Genomic DNA, 21511 nt, shown 5'->3' with positions numbered 1-21511 from the left:
TAGGGACTCATTCGCACTGAGATTATGTCTTATATCTCCTGACTTAAAATTGCGTGACAAAATATTAAAATCATTGATGACCATATTAAAAAAGGTGTCTATATGGTGATCCTTGGAATGTGCGGGATAAAACTTCGACTGCGGTTTGAATATTGTATGCTGTATACCCAGCTCCGTCTCAGAGTTAATGATAGGACCCGTTGCAGCCTCATCAGAAATATGATCCCTATCGTGTTTAAGAAAGTGTCTTTTTAGGGTAATATTGTGGGTAAACTTGTCACTTTTCATACTTCACTACCCTAACCCTCTCTAATAGCGTGTCTGAGATCAGATGCATTGTATGGAACCCCAACCCTCTCTAATAGCGTGTCTGAGATCAGATGCATTGTAAGGAACCCCAACCCTCTCTAATAGCGTGTCTGAGATAAGATGCATTGTAAGGAACCCCGACCCTCTCTAATAGCACGTCTGAGATCAGACGTATTGTAAATTCTTCTGTAATTGGTACAATTTTCAAATGACCTGAAAATTGCAGGGAACCCTTTAGGGATGCAAGCAGAACCCAAGAGTTCCTAGGAATCCCTTTTGAAAAGCACTGCGTTAGGCGTTTACCTCCCGCGTGGTCCTGTGGTGTACCTTAGCTTCTCCTGCAGAGTTCCAGCCACCTGGAAGCTGGCTAACGAGCGCAGGTTGCTCTCAATCTGGACTTTAACCTGTTCCCTGCTGTGCGCAGCAGCTATATAGGAAGACAGGGATTCTACCCTGTCACAGTATAAAGTATAAAGGTGAGTGTGGCAGGACGGCCTCATGGTAAGGTCAGTAAGAGTCCCAAACAGTGGATAAAGGCTTTTAACTTCAGTGGTTTATTTTCCATAATCAAATAAACATTAGGCACACCATCCCTTTAATGTAAACACAAAACATAAAAGGAACACCTACTCCACGGTAGGCAGGCTAACTATACAATATAAGCCTAGCTGAGAGCTGGCCGACTAAACCGGTTACCAGCTTTTAAATCACATTCATGGATAGAGAAATAAGACCAATTCCTTATCTGTTTGGTTGGGACTCCTGTCCTAAGAGAGTCCAGGCATTCCTTCTGGATCCAGCAGTCAGGACAGCTCTGTAGTATGAGACAGCCACATACTACCAGCAGTAGCCTCCTTATCAAGCTGCCTGACAGTTGTATTAATTCTGATTGCTCAGGTACCCCTAACTGGGTTAACCCTTTGACTGCTGGTTTCAGCAGTCAGATGTATGTTTTCAGGCATACTCATCTGCAAATGACTTCACCCTGTTACAGTGAGTTTTTAAATGTTTGAAAGCTGGGGGAAGAGTCTTTTGGTGTCAGTTTAAACTTGCGTCTCTTTGCATCAATGTCTTCTAACTTTACAACCTGCATGATAGTCATTTGAGCTACAGTATGTCACTAGGAGGCGTTGCAGGACGATCAGGCAGCAAAGGGGTGAAACACTATACCTGCTTCCTAAACCTTTGTCATTTTGCAACCTCCTCTCTGTCTCCCCTTCTGTGGGCTTGTAATAATATCCACGTTTCGGTACGAGTTTTCATGAAGCCAAACCCGTCCCCGAACACCAAGCTCATTAATCAGAAGAGGGGAACGGGAGACTGCACTTCCGCCCCACGTAGAATATATATTTCTGCATGAACTTCTTCAGGTTCTAGTACCCTTGTACTTCTACACACACGATGATTGTACTAATGTACTTACACGCCTGCTCATTTCAAAGTGGCTGGAGAGGTACTAGCAAAATGTCCTAATAATTAACCTTGTGTAGTGATGGTTTTCTAATCTGGGGCTTACATTACTTAACGCGCTTATTATACTTGGTGGCTGGAAAACACTATAGGCCATATTTGCTAAGCGGTATTACACCTTCTGTGGTAGACACCTTCAAGGCCATGAATGGGCTGTAAAATGGACATATTTACTAAACTGTTGTTACGCCGGTGCTGCCCGCAGACCAGAACCGTCCCCTGAGCTGAAGGGGGAAGTGGTAATACACGCACCCGCAGCAAAGGGAGCGTGTCCGGAGTTTGGTATTAAGCGTTGCTGAATGTAGTAAGGTAGACAATACTTGCCGGTACCGGGTGTAGAAGTAGAATCGTGATTGTCACGCCGAGGTCAGGGAGCGGAGAATGGAGGAAGGTCGAAGTCCTAGCCGTGTTTTATGGACTAGCGCTGCTTATTACATATGAAAAAATACCCAATGTGACCAAATACATAGTTAAATACTTCAATATTCGTATTCTCATGAGTAAGGATCATTTAGTTAAACCCTTTGACCAAAGCGTTATAAGCCTGCAGCTACGTCACGGCATGACCAGTATGCAGCCACGTCACGGCATGACCAGTATGCAGCTACGTCACGGCATGACCAGTATGCAGCCACGTCACGGCATGACCAGTATGCAGCCACGTCACGGCATGACCAGTATACAGGTCCTAACACTACCTGTGAACATTCTCATTAATCTCTGCAGTGGAGGGAGAATGGCCACAATAGACCTGTCCTGCACAGGAACATGGAAAAACCTGCCAGGGGTGAGGTGAGCTTAAGCCCTGGAAGGAGGGGCCACTAACCTCCAAACAACTGATACCAGTTGAAAATTAAAATGAATAAACATACAATCCCAGCAAGCTCTAACCCCAGAACCCACCCTATGGCAGAGGGAGACCAAATCCAGTCCTCAAGGGCCACCAACGGGTCAGGTTTTAAGGATATCCCTGCTTCAGCACAGGTGGCTCAATCAGTTGCTCAGTCAAAGACAGCCACCTGTGCTGAAGCTGGGATATCCCTAATACCTGGGCTGTTGGTGGCCCTTGAGGACTGGAGTTGGCCGCCCTCTGCCATAGAGAAACAGCAGTCACAATCTCACCGGACAGTAGAAGTTTTGCATGGTCACTAGGCGATCCCTTTTGGGAGAGTTAAATCGGAGGTTTTCTTGATGACCTGTACATTGGCTTACTGTTTGATAAGGTGGAGCTTTCCGTATCACTAATTGCTTTCCATGTTCTTACCTTTTCAGCTTTGGGGAGCCCAGAAGATTAAGCAGGTAAGTTAGATCCCTTTGATATGTCTGGACACTTATCTAGCAAAGTCGTCTTCTTTCAAGAGCTTCCCGATCGATTTCGTACTTGTAGCCGGTGACATTCTTCCTAGAAACCTATATATCCCAGTGTATGGCTGCGGCCCCAGTGCCTCCGCTGCACGCGCTCCCGCAGCTGAATTCCTCGGGCTGCAGGGAGGTGCAGCGGGAAAGACAGGGGGGGCGCGCCGGGGGAGTAACAGGGGGCGCGGCCATGACGTCACCCGGCAGGTTCGCCCTCATTGGCTGAACGGGGGGGGGCGTGGCCTAGCGCTTTGTCGCCCGTGGCCATCTCCATTTTCAGGTTTTCCTGAAAAACTCGGCGCGCGGTGGCCCCCCCCTCGCAGCGGGCCTGGCCTCATTGAGGGGAGGGCTCTTGTCCCTTCAGCGGGGACCTAGCCTAACTCTGAATATCACCGAATTTCCATATGTCCGCTTCAATGTTACAGTATATCCCAAAATACGACACTAAAGGGAACAAAGCAGCCCGCTATGTCTGAAATATTGTATAATTATAATGAATTGGGGTAATAGAAAAAAGCAGGCAGAATGGCGCACTGAGAGACACAAGCTTTAATAACCACAAGGGTCAAATACAATGGTACACGTGGGGTTAAAAATCACTTAAAAAAGACTAATGATAAAACAAGGAGGAGTGGGAGTGACGGGGAATCGCACTGCTGATGTCACAATGGGGTGCGGACCCAGTCTACTTACACAGCAAACGGCTTACAGCAGGGAAACGCAGGGTCTTCAACACAAACTCCACCCGCACAGAATCCACAGGAGCAGCTTCACGTGGCTCTACATGTTTCGCACGTAGTGCTTCGTCAGGAGACACCATGAATTGGGGTAATGTTAATGAACAGAAGGGGAGATTTATATAACTACCCGCTAGGTATCGAGGTATGAGTTAGAAATTGTATACACTAAAAAAGTTTAAATATAAGCACTTGCATTTTGCAGGCAGACAAATAATGGCCAGTGAGCCAATCAATGAGGGTAAGGTATCTGACACTAACCAGGCTAAAGATAAACCCTCGCTCAGCCTAAATATTGACCAATAGAGAGGTGCACACCTGGGATAAAATATATAACAAAGCAGCAAAGAAAAGAATCCCAGAAAATCAGGTCTAAATAACAGAATACAAACTAAAATATAACTTTTATTATAATCAGACCTAAAAATAGTCATTTACTGGGGTACCGGAACAAATGATGCATGAAGAATGTATCTGTAGAAATGAATAAGCGTATTGGGGGAAAAACTCAATCCTTGAGTGTAAGCTGTAAGCATGAGTGACACATGAATCCCTGTGGTACAGGTCCTCTCTGATATCCACCCGGGTCTCTAAATCATGCTCTAGGAATGTAGAGGTCGCTTCAATTAGTCTACAGGTAGGACCGAGGTATCATAAACAAACATATTACATGTAACAGAGTATTGTTTACCAGACAATGCTGTTCCATAACTATATGTTATTCATTGCTTCAGCCTATATTACCCCCAGAATAAATGTGTGCTCAGAAATATCTCTACACTATTCCCTGGCCTATAATATTAGGGGACTAGTGTTTAATAAATCCACTGAACCACCAGTAAACCTGTTAGGACGCGGGCATGGTGAGCTCTTAGACGCTGACCCGCGCTGAGCCTTGCTCACGCGTGTCAGTGAGCCCCTGCAGCCGCAATGAGAGCGGCTTTAGCAAGGGCTCACGCACGCTACCGCAGGCGTGCGGAGGCGTAGCCGACAATCAAATATTAGATTTACGCGCAGGGCCGGTCACGTGAGCGGTTCGCTCAATGAGGGCGAACCAGCTCCGTGACGTCACTGGCCCGCCCCTAGACACGCCCCCCGACACGCGTAGTAAGGCGCGCGTAGTAAGGCGCGCGTAGTAAGGCCAGGGAAAGCACCCGGCTTCCCTCAGCCTCCGCGCGGGCTCAGTCCCTATGGACTTAGCCTTAGACATGTTGCTATGTGGTGCAGTATTTTCATTTTATTGCAATTCCAAAACAAGTGGAACAGCACCTACAGATAATGAGGAAACCCTTTAGGTCAGGGGTTGTCAACACCGGTCCTGAAGACCCCCCCCCCCCCCAACAAGTCAGGTTTTCAGGATATCCCTGCTTCAGCAAAGGTGGTTAAATCATCAGAGGCTCAACCTTCGACTGAGCCTCTGATTGAGCCACCTGTGCTGAAGCTGGGATATCCTGAAAACCTGACCTGTTGGGGGGGCTTGAGGACTGGAGTTGAGCACCCCTGCTTTCGGGTATAATAAATATTGTCTCACGAGAGTCCTCGTTCCGTTACCTTGGTACGTTGATGCATCTCCTTTGCCTTTGATCTTTTCTCTCTCCTAATTTGCATGCCTCAAAGGTATGCAACAAGAAAAGCAGGTGGGCTGTTAAAATAAAGTTTAAAAAAATGCAGGTAAAATACAGAATGCATATTAACCAGTAAACACCTTTCAAACTTCAAATAGCAGCAAATAAGTAAAACAACTGCGCCTTAGGACAGCGAAACCATAAGGGCTGACAATTTATGTGCATTTAATGCGTCTGCATCTTGTTCTGCTCATTGTTAGCGTAACATCTGCCACAGTGTGCTGTATTTAATTTACCTTGCCGCTGCCGAGCACCTTTCCGGAGGTGAGACCAGCATGCAAACACGCCAGCGTCTGAGAGCTTGTCAGTGCTTTATTTAGCAGCATTTATTTTTGCAGGCACGGCTGTTGGAATTCAGCACTTGGTGCCTTTACTAAAGATATTGACACTTCTTCTAAATGGGGAGAAGATTTCAGTCCCATTTGAATGGAGCTGATCTCTTCTCCAGCACTGGGAACATTATCTTCGCTGCACGGCATGCTGAGTGGTGGCTTTTGCACCCATTTGTTGTTGAGGTTGTCTTCATTCGTGGAATGCAAAGTCTCCCCCTCTGATGCTGAATGTAATATGGTAAAAGAAAACTAATTCTGGGCCCCCGGTCCCAGGTAATACTCCTTACTACATTTCTATTATTGATTGGTATCAAAACAATTACCTAAGAAGAGACAACGGTCCCCGAGTAACAGCACTTGAGCTCCTAAATGTGATCATCATTAGTCATAAAACTAAATTGTAATGGATATTTATTAAAATAATAGTCTCATAAATAGCGGCGACAAACTTGCTAAAATATACAAATATATGCTCGCAATGCCGTATCTAAAGCGCCTGCTTTGAATGGGAAAGTAGTTGATCGAATCTCCCAATTCTTGCCACATTAGTAGAAACACTCAATATACAGTATAACGCACTCAATGATGTGGACATGATGAATATGTATTCTTAGGTGTCAGAGCAGTACCGGTAGGTTCGAGAGCTACCCAAACTATGGCTAAGAGACGCCTATGTGCTGGTAATGTAGCCTTACTGGGGTCATGCCACGGTATGTACTTGGAGTCTGGCGGCACTGTTCGAGAGGGAAAACACTATAGCTATAGATATAACCTATATTCCAGGGGTGGCCAACTCCATTCCTCAAGGGCCACCAACAGTTCAGGTTTTAATGATATCCCTGCTTCAGTACAGTCAATGACTGAGCCACCTGTGCTGAAGGGTCGGTGGCCCTTGAGGACTGGAGTTGGCCAGTCCTGATCTATACGGAACTCCTTCATCGGACTGTTAAAATGTATTACAAGATACAACTACACAACATGGGAAATAGTCAATCCCAGCTGTTTTCATGTGGTTGACCAAAGGACAACATGTTGAATACCTTGGTCATATTAGTAATTTGCAACTGAGCAGAGATTACACCTGTTACGGCCTCAATATTCCTTCATGACATGTGATGCAGATCAGACAACTCACATGGTCCCACCGTAAGACATGGTTTTGACCCCATTCTCACGGCCACCCAGCAGACTCTCACAGGGCTGTGAAATGAGGGTGTGATCCAGCTTTTAACACAGGTGCGCTACAGAGCGTGATGACGTGTTTTACACAGGGGGCTTGAACAGTGTTGGACCCTCTGTAGGTTTATCCCATCTATCCCGTCTATCCTATCTCTGTATATAAAAAAACAACAACGTGGCAAAACCTCATACTTCATGTAAGAGACATGTGGAGAGGTACAACCCGGGAGACAGATTTGGGGGAAATTAAACCATGGCTTTTATTCAGTCCGTCACTTTTAACAATACATTTTAAGGAAGCAAACAAATAAGTAAACAAACAGCCTATCCCTCAAACAAAAATAAAAGTCCCCGGCGCTGGTTAGTCCAATATACCGTGATCTAGAGGCAGTCTTTACATAAAGGTTCCTTGGGACGGATAAGGGCTTATAAGGATAATGTTCCGGATGGGAGGATGTTCTTGTCAGGGATATTTGGCTGCTTCTGAAATAACAGATGACAAGGGACACCTGATTGCGCAGCGTAGTTGGACAATCAATCCCTATCTTACGATAAGAAGAATATTACTCACATAGGCAGCGCCTGCACGTGCAGTGGATAGAATGGCTTAACGGAGTGCTTCTCAGTCAGTGGTGGTATCGGTGGTGAAACCGGTGCAGCACCCCCACGAATATGAAAATAGGGATTGGACACAGATAGACACAGATGACCCCGTTCACGTTCTTAAATGCAATGTTGATTCGCCAAGCCACATCCTAATCCCTAGCACCGCCCCAATTAGGAGGTTCTCTCCAATCGGGCTATGTATTTAAATGAACCACCAACTAAGCTCTACCATCCCCTGATGAAGTGACCACGAGTCTCGAAACGCGTAGGGAGGAGGAGCTTAGTTCTGTGAGCCGTTCCGGCACCCGTAGTTCCAGACGCGAGGAGAGTTTCCTGCATCACTGACGTCACACGCATGCCGATAGCGGGTCTGCGGTCAGTGATCCTCTCCGTCGCGCCACGTGGAGCTTCCAAGTTGCGGACGGCATCCGTGAGTGTCCCATCATACCCCCTGACATTGTGAGTGTGGGTTTTTATGTTTTTAAATTCTATTAAAAGTTGTTTCGTTCTACACCATATCTGTGTCCAATCCCTATTTTCATATTCGTGGGGGTGCTGCACCGGTTTCACCACCGATACCACCACTGACTGAGAAGCACTCCGTTAAGCCATTCCACGAGGGGTCCGTGAGAAGAGCCGAGGAGAAGGGGAGCCATCACAGATTCTCTCCACTGCACGTGCAGGCGCTGCCTATGTGAGTAATATTCTTCTCATCGTAAGATAGGGATCGATTGTCCAACTACGCTGCGCAATCAGGTGTCCCTTGTCATCTGTTATTTCAGAAGCAGCCAAATATCCCTGACAAGAACACCCTCTCATCCGGAACGTTATCCTTATAAGCCCTTATCCGTCCCAAGGAACCTTTATATAAAGACTGCCTCTAGATCACGGTATATTGGACTAACCAGCGCCGGGGACTTTTATTTTTGTTTGTGTGATTTCTGTACCGGATTTGGAAAAGTCTGTTTTATATTGTCCCCTAGGCTGCTAATTTATCACAATATCATCACATTGATATCACCCTGTTTTCACTTGTATTGCACTATTTTTTAGAATTAATCATTTGTAATATATTGCACTTTATTCACTAATTAGTGTAGGTCAGCGCTTCCAGAGGGTTAAAATTGTTTGTTTGCTCAAACAGCCTATCCCTGTGTAAGTGCTAACTCACGTTCCCAGTCCCTCTCTGCATGGCTGGGAGGATAAACCTCTTTCCAACTTATAACCCCAAAGAGGTACCAGTAAACAGGGGGCTCTTTGTGTCAATGTCTGGGTTGGTGTCCAGTGAGGGGCCACCCTCTGGCGGGTTCCAGTGTCCGCTGCGCCCTGAAATAGAGAGGTCTGGTTCCTGGTATCTTGCAGGCAGCACAGTCCTCCTGTGCTCACGAGATCTCCCCTGCAGGTCAAGCAGGAGGCTTTTTCTAGCTGTCTGATGAGCCAGGTGGAGACTGGTTAATTGTCTCTAGTTGCAATTAACCAGCTCCCTGCTGGATTCCTCAAACCAATGCAGGCTTTCTGTTGAAGCTCTTTTAGACAGGGGTTTAAGGCCCTTGGACACTTCCCCATTCTCAATACTTGTCAATTCTCGTGCATCTTTCGCTCTATTTCTGGGACTGGATATACCCGACTTCTGAAGTACCTTACAATGTCTCCTGTCCAGAAAGAGCTTCTTTATTAGTTCTGCAATGAAAACATTTAAAGGGACTGTACCTACGAGAGGAAAATAGAACTTATTGCACGTCCATTAACCGCATTTCAAAAGATCCAGACAAGTGTACGTTTTCCTAGAATAATCAGTACAGCTTTTCAAGTTTCCGTTGTAAACAGTTATATAAAGTAGATAATGTTATCCAGACGTTGTTTTATAGACTAATTATGATGTTATTAGAAAAAGCTATCAAGTGGAAGAACGGTGGCTACCAGATAATGTTAGAAATTGACCCAAAAGAAAATAGAAACCTACCCATTTTTACAGAGAAGGCAAATAATTGAAACTTTAACTTTAGGGTGCTTGAATATTTATAAGGTCGCCAATTACACTAGGAAGGTGTTTAAAAAAAATAGGGGGATCCCCCCACTGTGCGGGACTTCCCTTTTGATAATCTGCAAGTGTGTCTCACTCCAGGGAACAGGCTAATGAATTCTCCATTAATTAATCATCTTGGATGGGTACTTGTGTCATACAGATTATTAATAGGCAACGAGTTTCAAAACATATGTGACTGATCCCGTCTTTATCCACGGCAAACACGTTGCTGTCTCGGATTAGCAAGTGTCATGCTGTGATTGAGTTAATCAGTAAACACCCCAATTTCCCGTTAGAACAGGGGGGGGGGGGGTCAACTCCAGTCCTCAAGCCCACCCCAACAGGTCAGGTTTTCAGGATATCCCAGCTTCGGCACAGGTGGCGCAATCAGAGGGATTTCATGTTGGGGCGGTGAGGGGAGGGGGAGGCTTGTGGGCCGGAGTTGAGCGCCCCTGCCTGAGAACGTGGTGAGCGAATCTTAACCACAACAGTATATGTTGAGTGAGTGATGGCATTGCAAAAACATTTTCTCTCTCCGACTGTCCCAACGAAGTGTCGGCGTATGAGGGGGCACATATTGGAGTCAATCTAAATCCCATGAGGCAAAACGTAATGTAATACGCTTAAAACCTCTCTTGTTTAAGAAGAAACGGTGTGACTGCTTTTTACCTATGCTAAGGGTTTAAACATCAGAGAAAACCTCTCAAATATAATCTTTATCACAGTATGTTGGAATACGACAGTAGTGACGCTGTACGACTCCCAGTTCTGTTTGTCCCAGAAATGCCCTCTGTGACATCACCTCTGCTTCTCTGTGACATCACCTCTGCTCTTCTGTGATATCACTTGTGCTTCTCTGTGACGTCACCAGTGCTTCTCTGTGACATCCCTCTGCTTCTCTGTTACGCCACCTCTGCTTCTCTGTGACATCACCTCTGCTCTTCTGTGACATCACTTGGGCTTCTCTGTGACGTCACCAGTGCTTCTCTGTGACATCCCTTTGCTTCTTTGTAACGCCACCTCTGCTTCTCTGTGACGTCACCGGTGCGTCACCTGTGTTCTCTGTGACGCCACCTCTGCCTCTCTGGGAAGTCACCTCTGCTTCTCTGTGACATCACCTCTGCTTCTCTGTGACGTCACCGGTGCGTCACCTGTGTTCTCTGTGACGCCACCTCTGCCTCTCTGGGAAGTCACCTCTGCTTCTCTGTGACATCACCTCTGCTACTCTGTGATGTCACCTCTGCTTCTCTGTGATGTCACCTCTGCTACTCTGTGATGTCACCTCTGCTTCTCTGTGACGTCACCTCTGCTTCTCTGTGACGTCACCTCTGCTTCTCTGTGTGTTCTTTACATTTAGTCAGCAGAGAACATTCACAAGCTAGAACATCTGGTACGACTGCTGTTTTGTTTTGTTTTACAGGCTATTATTCATCCAGATACGAATGAGAAGATTTTCATGCCTTTCCGAATGTCAGGTACATCTAATCTTTGTGACAATGAATCGTTTTCTTTTACAGATGGGCTACGGGTTGCTTTAAATTCCTTTGTAAGAATTTGCATCAGTTGTACATTCATTTGCTGCAGATGCAAACAGGAAACACATACAGTACAGCATATCAAGGTTCACATCGTGGAGACTTAATACACAGCGGGCAATTCATTAAACCGAGATCATGCTGATCGTGGCATTCCCGCACAGCAAATTGCATTAACGTAAATTGGACGTTCCGTGTTAGCGCTCCGATCAGCACTATCGCAGCTTAATTATTCCCCTCCCCCCCACGCAGAAGAAAATGATGTTTGTTGAATAATATCTCAATTGACAAAAGGGGCTATGGGCCATATTTATTAAACAGTGCAATGCCTGAATACACCTTACGGCTTATTAGCATGAATGGGCCATACAGTGTTTTTACAGAGGTGGAAGCTGTCTTATGAAATAGCACTGCCTAATATGGCTATATACAGTGTATATGAAGCTTGTAGGAAAGCAGGGCAGCAATGCCATACTACTGCAACTACAGTTGTATCCCAAGGTATGTTCTATGGAGATGCAGGACCAGCTACATCTGTGGCTGTATATTACACTATCTTTTATCCAGAAGGAGTTTCATATGTTTGGTGCAGGTTTGCACTGAGGTCTATGCTAAGTCACATTTGCTGGAGGTTTTTGCCATAGGTAATAGGGAAACAGGTGACTACAACACACAGAAACTGTTATACACCCCATTATAGCCCTCTCCAACGCCTCCTTATGTAACCCTTTCCCTAGCTGAAATTAAAGCTGCCGTTTAAGCAATATCCTATATGTGTGTTTTTAATAAATCAATTCTGTACTATGAAAAAATACTTGTAGCATTTAAAAAAAATAATTAAAAAAAGAACAATTTTTTAAGACCTGTTTAATGTATTCTAATGCAGGGGAGCACAATCTTCTTTTTTCCTTGTGCCCCCCTGCGGCTGTCCCCCTCTCCTCGCGCCCCCTTCCTCCCCCCCCCCCAGTTACCTTGGTTCTGTCGTCCTGGCGTCAGGATGTCAACGTCACATGACTCTGTTGCGTCATTTGACGACGCGTCACCAGGACGTTTACAGAGGCCCTGCAGCTCTCCCGGCATTAATTTAAATGCCTTCAGGAAGCGCGTGGGGCCTCTGTAAACACCGCGCCCCCCCCCCCCCGCAGCGAATTTTGCGGCCCCCCCACTTTGCGCATCTCTGTTCTAATGTAACAAGCATTTTTGTTTCTATAGCAATCATTTACAAAGTCACATCCCCTTCCTGTTCTGAGACAGGCTCTGGCACACCCCTTTTTGAGCTCTGCCCTCTCTCTAGCAGTGCGCCAATTGTGTGCCTGCCGTGTCACATGATCTTCCACAGAAAACTTTGCATCTTGGGTAATCTTCTGCAGCACTAACAGTGATTTAAAGAACCCCTGGGCCAAATCTTCAGCGATCGATTACAGGAGTACGGACCGATCGGCAATTTAGCTAATCACTTGTCTGTGTGCAGATTGTATTGATGCACATATTGAATGGGGGGGGGGGGGGTGAAACAGCAGCTAGAACTGCATCTTTAATAGCTTAATACACTGGGGTGGGGGGTTAGGAGGAGTTATAGGGAGTCTCTGTGAGTTGCTTCCCAGGCTCCCTGTGGTAGATATGTGGTGTTGATGCTTATCCTGGGGATTATGGCTCTATGCCGGAGAGGGCTCTGCAGCTCCAGCTGCTTTGGATGGCCTCTAAAAATCATCCTGATGGCTTCAGTCTTCCAAGGTTAGTAAAGCCCAGGCCGAAATGCAGAACCACCAAGAGGGGTGGTTTCAGCGCCAACTATCCTGGCTGCTGGGTGCAGCAGGGCAGGAGGAGGAGACTGCAGCAGGATGTCACGTCACCAGCGGAAGAGGCAGCAGGGCCCAGCCACGTGTGGGGGACCACTGGTACAAGCAGCAGGGGAAGGCGGCGGGCTGTTTGATCAGCTCCAGGCCGAAGCGCAGAACCACCAGGAGGGGTGACTTCACCGTTAACTATCCCGGCTGCTGGGTGAGCAGTGCTGGCGGAGGAGACAGTGGGCCCCAGCCATGTGTGGCAGCCGCCTACAGAGGGTGCAGGCGGTGAGCAAACGCAGCAGACAGTGCGGCTGTCTGGACGGCTGGGGGAGCCTCATGTCCGCCTGTCGGAAGAAGAATCGGAGGGGGAAGAGGCTGTATGGGCCTCGCGTGATGCCACCCGTGGTGCGGGTCATGGTACCGACAGCTGGAAGGAGAGCTGTTCGGAGGATGCTGGCAAGTGGCAGGAGACATCTGATGGACCCCAGGAGCCGTGTGGGTGGTCAGAGAACACTGTGGGTAAGAGGAAGGTTTTGCCCCCAGTGTCTCCCCCAGCTCCCCATAGGTTTCCCCTAGGACTGCGGCTGGTCCACGTAGGGGGGCGGGGGAGAGTCTGGGCTTGGGGCGCTTATACCCACGGCAGCATGGGCTCATGCTCCGGGTGGTTCAGGTCAAGCGGCGGTCATGGGGAGCAGGGAGGGACGTTGGGCATGGTTGCAATTTTGAGGGGTGTACTTCAACTCTTTGATGGAAAGGGGTGATCCCTGTTGCGGGGGGCAGGCAGCGGTTCCCAATACAGGCGGGCTGGGTTTATCATTAAGGGTGGTGGAAACATGGGGTGCACGGGCCACACAATCAGTGACTGCCAGCTCGGTAACGGCAGGGGCCTCGCAGGCCGTGGGGGCCAACCCAGCTTCAGCAGGAGTCATGCAATTCGTAGTGGCCAGCCCGGCGCCCGCAGGGGTGGTGGCAGCAGAGGTAGGGAGAGCGACTGCGGGAACGTCAGATGCAAGCAATGTGGTGGATGTATTTTACAAGGATGTATACACGTGCCAGGCCCTCTGGGGATGCATCTGTTAGCCGAGGTAAAGAATAGAATTTCCCCAGCGTCCCCCATGATCTTCCCATCGTTCCCAATAGAATCCACAATGTGCGGATTGCTACTATAAACCACCCTGACTTCGATTCAGTGATTAGCGATTTGTTTAGGTCCGATGGGGTACACCTGTCGAATATTGGTGCTGATTTATTTAATAATGCCATGCAAGGCGGGCTCGTGAGGGTTCTGGCGGGTCTGGTGGTACAGGGCTAGTTTAAGGGGGATTTAATAGCCCCTTAGGTGGTGGCAGTTGAAGGGGGGGGGGGGGAAAGTGCTTATCCTTGCCAGAAGGGGCTCCGTACTTGGCAAAGCCCAGTTGGGCTGGGAGTGTAAACGGGAGTTCAGGGAGCCCACTCGTATCAATGGCTGGGTCACGTGTGTCACAGGTCATCAGTTCATCAGACCTTTAACCCTTTGAGCGAACGCTCTGGCAAGGATAGCGTTGACCAATTATTTAAATAAAAAGCCGCGGCCTTGCACCTCCAGATTTTGTCCTGTCGTTATTTGTGTGTTATTTATGTGGGGTTCTGGGTAAATGGGGGTGGAGGGGAGGGGACCTCCCTCGCAGTCTCCCAGGTCATGGAGTTGGCTATTCCTGGCATAGAGCCACCAAAAGAGTTTATCGTCTTCCGGTTGCAAAACTAGTACAAAAAACAGCAATAGATTTAGGGAATAAAAAATGCGATTTGAACACATTGGTATACACACAGTTTCAATAAATCTGGTGCTATGATTTCCTAAATGTGCAGATTACATTTTTCATAAACTCAATACTATTACAATGTTTCCATCCCAGAAGCATCGTCTGCTTTTACTTCTAATGCATCTGTTTCTTTCTCGCTTCTTTTTCAGGTTACATTCCCTTTGGGACCCCTATAGTAAGTATTGTAACTGACAGATAACATTGCACGCAGGCTTGGTATTAGTTTCAACTGGGCACAGACCCACCTACTGAAGATACTGTAGTAATGATGTCGAACAGAGTGCTTGTTAGGAAATGTCCCTCGCTGCAAACACGTTATCTGAACGTTGTCACGTGGACAGTGATCATTTCAGAAGTGGCAAGCCTTTCTCCTGCAGTCGGGAGGATAGCCACCATACTGAAGAAGTCTACAAACCCATAACTACTGAGGACCTCTTAGAGAACTTTTTAAACCTCAGTGCCCAATAACATAATAATATGTATTTCTATAGGAGTACTTAAAAGTGCTTCAGGTGCATTAGTGCAGCCAATTCTGGGGTGACACCTTAAAAGGGCATCGCTGTCAAAAACATTAGAGAGTTTTAGGACAAAGCTAGTCAACTGGAAGATTGTAGACCAAATTGAGAGTAGTATGAGGCCAATTAATGTAGACGGCCCAATTATAACCCACAATGTTGCCGTTAAAATGGGCCAACATATTCTGCAGGGAGTATCATAATGGGTCGAGACAAAAACATAATATGATTGGGGTGGCCAACGCAAGTCCTCATGGGCTACCCACAGGTCAGGTATTAGGGATATCTCTGCTTAAGCATAGGTGGCTCAGTCAGTGGCTCAGTCATTATGACCCTTGAGGACAGGAGTTGGCCATCCCTGTAATGACATCCACTCATTGACCAGGTCTACGCATACACAGGGATAAGGGGGGACTTGATGTAATGTCACTGAACCAGGTTCAAATCCTGTGGTCTGCTCCTTTTTACTTTAGGCAAATCATGTACTAAGCGCTGCTATTCCAGAAGACACCTTTCCAGCACTCAAACACCCCTGATGGTCCACTCAATACAATGGGTCATAAAGTGTCCTCCGGTGCCCGAAGGTGTCTTCTGGGAAAGCCCTGGGGGGTGAATATGGGCCGCTAGTTTTTCCAAGCAGCAGAAATGTGATTGTAAGCTCTGAGGCTGGGAGCCGTACCTGAAAGATTTGTTGTATATTTCTGCGGGTACTGTCAGCGCTGTACCAGATAAAGTTTTGTGCTGTTCTATGACTGCTTTCTGCGAATATAGCAGATGGGACAGGAGTCTTATCCCTCGTGTAACAGCTGTTATGGAGGAAGGTGACGTGGGGGTAGGTGTAGGGTTGTCACTTAGGTTTCCCTTAAGATGAGTAGTGGAAGGTGGTTATGAGTGAGGAGAGGTGTAGGTCATGGGCAGAACAGTGGGGGACTTTGGGGGGAGTATTTGGATAAAAGGTTTAAGATATACGGGTCCCTATTTAATTTGGTGAGTTTGAATGGAAGTTGATGCATTTTGTGTGCTGCTCATGTCCGCGCGCATGACATCACTGCATGCGACCTGTGGATAGAGGAGACCGCGCCCACGTCAACCGCGTAGCACGATTCGCCTAATAAAAAAACTGGAAAAGTGCGGTGCAATACTCAAATCAATGAGAAAGAGAGAAAGGGTAACTACTTATAAAAATATATTTATTTGGTCATGAGAAAAAGAACAGAGGTACAAAAAAAGAACCACCTACGCGTTTCGCATCCAAGCGCTTTATCAAGGTGTGGTTCTAAACCCCAAATCTCAGCATATAAATAGCAAGCTTATGTCTCAAACTCTTTATAATGTACATCCCTGACAACCTGGTCAGGAACTACAACTCTGCCTTATTTTCCTCTCTTGATCTACATGCCCCGCTTTCTCTCTGCCGTCCTCACCCTTCTAAACCCAGACCCTGGCTAAATTCCCGCACGCGCATGCTACATTCTTGCACTCGTTCCTCTGAACGCCTCTGGAGGAAATCTCACACTCTCGCAGACTTCCTTCACTACAAATGTACTGTATGCTATCGTGTTTCAACTCTGCTCTCTCCCAGGCTAAACAAACCTACTTTTCTGCACTAATCAACACGCACAAGTCTAACCCACGCCGACTCTTCTCTGTCTTTGACTCTACTCAAACCACCCTCAGCTGCCTCTTCTTCTTCCTCCATCTCACCTCAGGACTTTGCTGACTATTTTAAGGAAAAGGTGGAATCCATACGTCAGAACATCCCCTGTGTTCTTCCTCCCATCCTACACCACTTCCTAACTCTCCTCCTGCCTTTCTTCACTCTTTTCCCACTGTCTCGGAGGATGTATCACTGCTGTTCTCTTCTCCCTCTACCACTTGCCCTCTTGACCCTATTCCCTCTCATCTCCTAAAACCTCTTGCTCCTACTATAATCCGTACGCTCACACACATTTTTAACTCCTCCCTCTACTCTGGTACCTTTCCCTCCTCCTTCAAACATGCAACAATTATACCATTACTCAAAAACAGGAAGCTTGACCCTACCTGTCTTTCTAACTATCGACCTGTCTCCCTCCTGCCTTTTGCCTCTAAACTCCTTGAACGTCTTGTATTCTCTCGCTTGCTCCACTTTCTCAACACCTATTCTCTCCTAGACCCTCTACAATCTTGCTTCCGCTCACTCGATTGAAAGAGCCCACACTAAAATAATTAATGACCTCCATGCTGCCAAAGACAGAGGTCATTACACTCTGCTCATATTACTTGACCTTTTTGCAGCATTTGACAGAGTGGACCACCCTCTTCTCCTTCACATTCTCCATTCTCTTGGTATTCGTAACAAAGCTCCATCCTGGATCTCATCCTACCTCTCCCTTCGTACTTTCAGTGTCTCTTCTGCTAACACCTCCTCCTCTATCAATCTCTCTGTGGGGGTATCGCAGGGCTCTGTCCTGGAACCTCTTCTCTTTTCTCTGTACACACTCTCTCTAGGTGACCTAATCACATCTGTTGGGTTTAAATATCACCTCTATGCTGACGACACACATTTACTTTTCTACCCCTGACTTTACACCTGCTGTACAGACCAAAGTTTCTGAATGTCTCTCTGCAATATCATCCTGGATGGCCCTCTGCCGAGTTAAACTTAGTATGGCTAAAACAGAACTCCCAAACCTGACCCTACCTCCTTCCACTTTACTGTTGGAAGTACTATCATTCACCCAGTAGCCCAACACGCAGCCTAGGGGTGACACACGACTCCTCCCTCACATTCTTCTCTCATATTCAAAACATATCTAAAACCTGTCGCTTTTTCCTCTGCAATATTACAAAGATACGCCCTTTCCTCTGTTTCTTGACTGCTAAAACTCTGACTCGGGCCCTCATTCTCTTCCGTCTCGATTACTCTAACCTCCTGCTGTCCGGCCTTCCTGCATCTCACCTGTCTCCCCTACAATCTATCCTAAACGCTGCTGCCAGAATAACTCTACTATTTCCTAAATTTGTTTCCGCGTCTCCCCTGCTGAAATCCCTCTCCTGGCTTCCTATCAAATCCCGCATCTCGCACTCAATTCTCCTCACTTTTAAAGCTTTACATTTTTCTGCCCCTCCCTAGATCTCAGCCCTAAGTTCTTGCTATGCACCATCCCGACTCTTGCATTCTGCTCAAGGATGTCTTCTCTCTACCCCCTTTGTATATAAAGCCCTCTCCCGCCTTAAACCTTTCTCACTGACTGCCACACACCTCTGGAATGCCCTTCCCCTCAATACCTGACTAGCACCCTCTCTATCCACCTTTAAGACCCACCTTAAAACACACTTGCTTAAAGAAGCATATGTGTAGCACCTTGGCTAATAATATACACCTGATTCATAAAGCTTGGCCCCCTGCAGACGCACTTACCTGAATTCCCTCCTACTGTCTCCGTACATTCTACCTACCAATTAGATTGTAAGCTCTTCGGAGCAGGGACTCCTCTTCCCAAAAGTTACTTTTATGTCTGAAGCACTTATTACCTTGATCTGTTATTTGTATTATTTGTTATTTATATGATTGTCACATGTATAACTACTGTAAAGCGCTATGTACACTAATGGCGCTATATAAATAAACCAGACATATGAGGTGAAAGCTGCACACCTTTAAAAAAAAAAAAATGAACAATGATACAATTACCGGTGCTCCTGTGCTTGAATGAAAGCCTGTCGTCAGTGCAATGTATTAGGTAAATACTATGATAGATGGATTGTGTCAAAGAGGCACGGTCCACACAGAGAATCCCTTTGTGAGGCGCACAACAGACCAAAATGTTATAATATAATTATTCTCCAAAAGGTCTTACCAGGATTGTAAACTAACTGTTAAAATTATCTTTATTAATAATTATATAGTGAAATTAGTAAAATCATCAATAACATCTACAAATATAGCAGGTGTTAATCTAAATGTAGTGAGTTTAGTAGACCATATCAAAAAACAGTAATATGTACCATATATGGTTCAAATGTGCAAGTATCCCCTGTAAAAAACTGGGGTTTAAAGGACATGAATGCGTAATGTTCTTATTTTTGGTTCCTAGCGAGTGCTCTACGAATAGTGTGTTAATATAAGTGTCCCTTTATATGAGATCTTGCATAGCATTATTCTCCATAAGGCATTAATTCATAGGCTATAGGTATGTACCTCTACTACACATGTGCAGTGCTAGATATAGACGGCCGAGGTAAGTGTCCCAGCCAAATCGTATGTCACTAATGTAGAGTATACATTGAGGGTATGTTAAATGATAACCCTCTAAGCCTAAGACGGCTCTCTGAATAATATATTTCAGAGAGAATCGTGATATTATAGTGTCTGAAATCCAGCATTATAATTATGCCTCACATCTAAGATTTTAAATTTAGATTTAATTTAGATTTTAAAGACGTTTCTAATGTCCCCAGTGAAGGAATGTGTACAGAGATATGGAGAGATACATATATTAAAGTCTCTGAACCAGTGTCAATATATTATGTCCTTTGAAATAGTAATATATTTATCACATTTACATACTACATCTCAGGCTGTTGTACCTGAGATTTCTTGCTTCCCATTAAACGTTTATTTTTATGGCTGTTATTCCTTTATTTCGGTATATTAAGTAACTTGGCTTAGTGCTATAAAGAAATATATTACTTGACAACGTGAGTTATACGCATCTAGCCCAAATACCTACAATCCCTAGAAAACTGTCTTGTTCGTTGCTAGGGTATGTAATATTGCCAAAATGACTTAAGGAATCTAAATCCAGAAATAAGAATAGGTATATAGGTATAATGCTGCGTCAAATGTATATATATGGACCATAGTTCCTGCACACTCCATCAGCCTGTATATAACATTGATGTAATTACTTGTTAGTCCTATAATCTCATAAAAGATGTTTGGTGATAATTCTTTATTATCTCCAATATAGAAAAAAGTTAGCTATACCACAAACGCCAGACCGACAGATTCCACAAGGTCTTAAGATACATATGTACAGTTAGGTCCGGAAATAATTGGACACTGATACAAGTTTTGTTATTTCGGCTGTTTACCAAAATAAATTCAAGTTACAGTTAAATAATGAATATGGGCTTAAAGTACAGTCTATCAGCTTTAATTTGAGGGTATTCACATCCAAATTGGAGGAAGGGTTTAGGAATTACGTCTCTTTAATATGTAGCCCCCTCTTTTTCAAGGGACCAAAAGTAATTGGACAATTGACTCAAAAGCTGTTTCATGGACAGGTGTGGGCTATTCCATCGTTATTTCATCATCAATTAAGCAGGTAAAAGGTCTGGAGTTGATTCCAGGTGTGGCATTCGCATTTGGAAGCTGTTGCTGTGAACCCACAAGATGCGGTCAAAGGAGCTCTCAATGCAAATGAAACAGGGCATCCTTAGGCTGCAAAAAAAAAAAATCCATCAGATAGATAGCAGGAACATTAGGAGTGGCCAAATCAACAGTTTGGTACATTCTGAGAAAAAAAGAACGCACTGGTGAGCTCTGCAACACAAAAAGGCCTGGGCGTCCACGGAAGACAACAGTGGTGGATGATCGTAGGATCCTTTCCATGGTAAAGAAAAACCCCTTCACAACATCCAGCCAAGTGAAAAACACTCTCCAGGAGGTAGGCATATCATTATCCAAGTCTACCATAAAGAGAAACTTCACGAGAGCAAATCCAGAGGGTTCACCACAAGGTGCAAACCATTCATAAGCCTCAAGAATAGAAAGGCCAGATTAGACTTTGCCAAACAATATCTAAAACAGCCAGCCCAGTTTTGAAACAGCATTCTTTGGAAAGATGAAACTAAGATCAACCTGTACCAAAATGATGGGAAGAAAAAAGTATGGAGAAGTCTTGGAACGGATCATGATCCGAAGCATACCACATCATCTGTAAAACACGGTGGAAGCAGTGTGATGGCATGGGCATGCATGGTTTACAATGGCACTGGGTCACTAGTGTTTATTGATGATGTGACAGAAGACAGAAGCAGCCGGATGAATTTTGAAGTGTATAGGGATATACTGCTGCGGCCGAGTTTATTCGAGCATTTGCCCGTTCTCGGCCGCAGCAGTAACCTGGCGCGCGCCGGAGGGTGCCGGGCGCGCGCCAAAGCAGCGGAAGAGCGCCCTCCGATCGGGGCGCTCTCCCTACCGCTGCCGGGTCCGCCGGGTCCCCCGGAACCCCCTGCCGCCGTC

General features: G+C 45.9%; 1 protein-coding gene across 2 annotated transcripts in view; it reads left to right on the top strand.

Annotated features, from left to right (window-relative positions):
- SFXN5 (sideroflexin 5) overlaps positions 1–21511 on the top strand; it is a 492741-nt gene that overhangs the window by 141237 nt on the left and 329993 nt on the right. For both annotated transcript variants that reach the window (XM_075573333.1, XM_075573323.1), the window contains exons 4-6: positions 3052–3078; positions 11061–11115; positions 14914–14939. In XM_075573333.1, the coding sequence (XP_075429448.1) occupies positions 3052–3078; positions 11061–11115; positions 14914–14939 (108 nt within the window). The remainder of the gene's footprint in view (positions 1–3051; positions 3079–11060; positions 11116–14913; positions 14940–21511) is intronic.

This window comes from Ascaphus truei, chromosome 1, assembly GCF_040206685.1.
Source record: "Ascaphus truei isolate aAscTru1 chromosome 1, aAscTru1.hap1, whole genome shotgun sequence".
Classification (NCBI taxonomy): domain Eukaryota; kingdom Metazoa; phylum Chordata; class Amphibia; order Anura; family Ascaphidae; genus Ascaphus; species Ascaphus truei.
Note: the sequence above shows the minus strand (reverse complement) of the source record. Positions and strands in the feature narration are given on the sequence as shown.